Below are 3,990 nucleotides of genomic sequence, written 5' to 3' on the forward strand. Positions count from 1 at the left end.
CGTCGGCGATGCGCCCTGCGGCGGCGGCGGACGGCGCGGCGGCGGTTGGTGCGGCATCGGGGGCGGGGCGCCTGGCGCTCACGAGCGGCTTCGTGACGTGCATGGCGGTGGCGCCGCTGCCGGGCGCCGGGGCGGCGCTGGGCGTTGCGGGGACGAGCCACGGGGCGCTCTGCCTCTTCGTCGTCGAAAGCCGCGCGGGGGGCGTCCAGCCGGCCGTCTTGAAAGTCTGCGAGGCGCCCCTCCGCGAGTACTCCGACGGGCTGATCTCCGTGGAGGACGCGGTGACGGACGTCTGCCTCGGCTTCGACCCCGCGGGGCGCCCGGAGTTCGTCGCGGCGGCCTCCGCGACGTGCGTGGCGGTGGTCGACACGCAGTGCTTCGACGAGCTGCTGCGGGCGCGGGCGACGGAGGCGGTGGCGCGGGCGTTCACCAAACAGCGCTCCCCGCACGTGGGGCGCCCGACCAGCGAGCCTTTCTGCGCGTCGTTTGCAGCCGCGGAGGTGGTGCGGGTGCTGGCGCCGGAGCGCCACCACGCCGCCTTCACGATGGACGTGGCCCTTCTTGTCGTGCTGGACGACGGGGAGGTGCGCTACGTTGCACGCAGCGTGGTGGGTGGCTCGGTGCAGCTGCTGCTGGAGCACCACCTGCAGCGGCAGGCGCGACAGAGCGAGGTGGGACTCTCCATGCTGTTAGACGACGACCCGCGGGCGCTGCCGCACGTGCTGTACGCCTACAGCCTCTCGCCCATTGTGCACAACGTTTGCGTCGCCGCGGTGGGCCCGCGCGCGGCCAGCAGCATTGTCGTAAATGACGCTGCGTTGTGCTACGACGCCGCCGCACACCAGATGCGGCTCATTGTCGCCGGCGCAGAAACTCAGCCTGCTGAGCTGCCGGGGCAATTCTGCACCACTTCGGGGTGGTGGGCAACTGCGTTAAATGTTGTATGTCTTCGCGACACACTGCAGCAGGCCCTGGCACTGATGGTGTCAAGCTTCGCCGCGCCCAAGTCAAGCTCGCTGCCGCGCGATCGTCGCGGTCTGGCGGCAGTGCTGGCGTTCCCTGACGGCCAGCTGCTGCTGTTTGCCTGCGGCAGCGAGCTGCACGTGTGCTCCGCCGCGGGGGAGGTGATGAGCAGTGAGTACGGCGTTCTGCGACACGTGCACACGGCCGGATCTGTTATCAGCAGCATGGCGGCCGCACAGTCGCGGAACAGTGGGAAGTCCGCCGTCGTGGTTGCCTGCGGCTCGTCGCTCGCACTTCTGCAACTTTGAGTGGTCGGGTGTCTCCGCGCCGCACGAAGAAGGCGTCGCCCACGGCCCCCCGCGCGATGTCTGCGTTTTTGGAGTTTCTTCCGATAACTGCTTTTGATAACGAGGAGGAGGCAGAGGAGCGGTGAGGTGAGAGGGAGCGTGAGGCAAAGGGTAGAAGTCGTGGGGTGGCGGGCGTAGCGTGCGTGTGCGGGTTGAAGCCTGCGCGGTGTGTGGAGAGGACACACACACACACGCACGGAGAGAAAGAGAAAGAGATAAAAAGGGATACAGGAAGAAGGAACAAAACCGCTGGAGGACGAGGGAGTGGCCGTCTGGCCGGTTAGGAAGGCATTTGCCGGCGACATGCGCCACCGGTCCCCAAGTCACCCTATTGGTGGCGGTATACATTGGTGTTGTTGTTCTTTTTTTTGTTTGTTTTTTCCCTTCGCCTTTCTTCTTCTTGACTGTGGCTGCTTGCGCGCCTCATCGCACCACACCTCCCGGCGCTGAGGCGAAGGACTCAGCATTTGCAACCGCTGTACGTGAACATTTGTGCGCGCACAACCTGCCTGCACCCGCCCCCCGCTCTTCGTGGGCATACCGAATGGACGGGCGGGCCTTGTCGCTGGCGGAGGGGTTTGTGGCGGCGCGTTACATCCAGGCGGGGGGTGAGGCACTCCGCGCCAATGAGCGTGTGGTGCGCTCCCTCCTCGCCCAGCGCCGCTGCCCTGAGCAGGGCATGTCTGATGTCGCCATTGAGTGGCTGCTGCACCAACTCGCGCTGATGGACACAAACAACTTCCCCGCACACGTCGGTGCCGGGGAGCGGGAGGGCCGCATCGCCGCGCCGCTCGTTGCGCGGAGGCACTACGGCCTCGCCCACGGAATTGGCCGCTCCGGTGACGTCCTCAGCGACCAGCCGAAGGCGGCCGGTTCGAGTTTGATGCAAAAAGTGACGAACTGCATGGTGCTGGACCTGCTGCGACTCGCGGGGGCGCCGTCCATCGAGTCCGCCGTGGTTTTTCCCATGGCTACAGGCATGACACTCGCGCTGGTGCTCCGCGCCCTGGCACTGCTGCGGCGGGATGCGAGGCGGAAGGAGACGCCTGACGCCTCACTGGGCTTCCCTGAGGAGGAGCCGCGGTGCGTCATTTGGACCCGCATTGACCAAAAAACGGCGCTGAAGTGCATCGAGGCGGCGGGGCTTGTGCCAGAGGCAGTGGAGCTTCGTCATGCGCCCTTGCAGCGGCACGGCAGAGGGGGCGCACGCAAGGGCGGCAAAGGCGGCCTGCATCCGTACTTTCTCCAGGTGCACGTGGACGACATCGCCGCCGCGATTGGACGCGTGGGTGGCCCTGGGCGCGTGCTTTGTGTGCTGTCGACCACTAGCTGCTTCGCCCCCCGCCTTCCCGACGACGTGCTTGCCATCGCCCGGATGTGCAAGGCGCTGAACATCCCGTACTTGGTCAACAACGCCTACGGCGTCCAAAGTCGCGTCATCATGCGGCGCCTGGAGGCAGCGACGCGGCTGGGACGCGTGGACGCCATGGTGCAGTCGGGGGACAAAAATTTTCTTGTCCCCGTGGGCGGCGCCGTGCTTAGCGGGAGGAAGTATCTTGTGGATCGGGCCGCCGCGTTGTACGCCGGGCGTGCGAGTGCCTCACAGGTGATGGACCTCTTCATCACCGCACTGAGCCTCGGCCGCTGCGGCTTCCAGCGACTCTGGGACACCCGCTACGCGGTGCTGGGGATGCTGCTGCAGCGGCTCCGCGGGTTTGCCAAGTCCAGGGGCGAGGTGCTGCTGGAGGACGAGGATGAGGGGAAGACCGTCGTCGCTGCCGCGGACGGCCCAGACGGCGTCGCCGCTCTGGCGCCCTGTCTGGCATGCGGGATGCCTCGGAACGACATCAGCCTCGCCATGACGATGCATACAGTGGGAGGTGCGGCGAATGCCAAGGAAATTGGGGCGCGTCTGTTCCGCGGCGCCGTAACTGGGCCGCGCGTAATTGTGCCGGATCCGGCGGCCAAGCTGCTCTGCGGGCTGTCGTTTCGCAACTACGGCATGCACACAGATGCGGTGCCGCCGTGCCCGATGCTTGTCATGGCGTGTGGAGTGGGCATGACGGTGGAGGAGGTGCGCGGGGTCATGGAGCGGCTTGAGGCGGCGTGGCCCCCACCACCGCCAGCACCAGCAGCAGCAGCAGCAGCAGCAGCAGAAGGGACATCAGTCACGGCAGTAACGACATCCGCGGCAGCCCTGTCGTTGCAAGCGGTGAAAGATGAGGCACCGCCCGCAGTTGGCTTCGATCACGGTGTGGATGGCGACGAGCGGGAGGAGGGGCAAGAGGCGGAGGGAACCGACGAGGAGGAGGAGGAGGAGGAGGAGGAGGAGGAAGAGGAGGAGGAGGAAGAGGAGGAGGAGGCGATGGAGAATGGCTGGCGGAGCCCCAGCCACTGAAGCGCACGCGCGTGTGCATTGCTGCCACCGCGGCCGCTGTCACTACGATTACGAGTAAGCGATTGCCAGTGCACTCACGTCTTTGGTGGTGGCGCGCCCGCATAGGAGGGGAAGTAACCAGAAGAATAAAACAACAACAACAACAACAACAACAACAAGAGAAGTAGGCCCCGGCGGCTCTCGTGGGCAGCTTGGTGGACGAAAATGGGCTTTAAGGAGGTAGGGGACGTTTTGCGTGTAGCCTGCTTTGCTCTGAGGGAGGGGGAGAGAGGAAGTGGGACT

The 3,990-nt window shown here is 65.9% G+C and overlaps 2 protein-coding genes across 2 annotated transcripts, besides 5 other annotated features; both read left to right on the forward strand.

Moving 5' to 3' along the window:
• Positions 1-1,271, forward strand: Tco025E_09360 (uncharacterized protein; the record flags this gene model as incomplete). Its single annotated transcript, XM_029376179.1, has 1 exon — positions 1-1,271. A coding segment is annotated over one exon (1,271 nt), but the record flags the coding sequence as incomplete, so codon positions are not given.
• A 101-nt stretch (positions 1,272-1,372) lies between these two features.
• Positions 1,373-1,408: a sequence feature (GA-rich).
• A 21-nt stretch (positions 1,409-1,429) lies between these two features.
• Positions 1,430-1,460: a microsatellite.
• Positions 1,461-1,509: 49 nt separating this feature from the next.
• Positions 1,510-1,546: a sequence feature (GA-rich).
• A 111-nt stretch (positions 1,547-1,657) lies between these two features.
• Positions 1,658-1,690: a microsatellite.
• A 164-nt stretch (positions 1,691-1,854) lies between these two features.
• Tco025E_09361 (SLA/LP autoantigen-like protein) lies at positions 1,855-3,708 on the forward strand (the record flags this gene model as incomplete). The annotated part of the gene is made up of 1 exon (XM_029376180.1): positions 1,855-3,708. One exon carries the CDS (start codon positions 1,855-1,857, stop codon positions 3,706-3,708), a length of 1,854 nt encoding a protein of 617 aa, XP_029223694.1.
• Positions 3,709-3,837: 129 nt separating this feature from the next.
• Positions 3,838-3,866: a microsatellite.
• The last annotated feature ends 124 nt before the right edge of the window (positions 3,867-3,990 follow it).

The sequence above is a fragment of the Trypanosoma conorhini genome (assembly GCF_003719485.1).
Source record: "Trypanosoma conorhini strain 025E chromosome Unknown Tco_14.4_contig_01082, whole genome shotgun sequence".
Taxonomy (NCBI): domain Eukaryota; phylum Euglenozoa; class Kinetoplastea; order Trypanosomatida; family Trypanosomatidae; genus Trypanosoma; species Trypanosoma conorhini.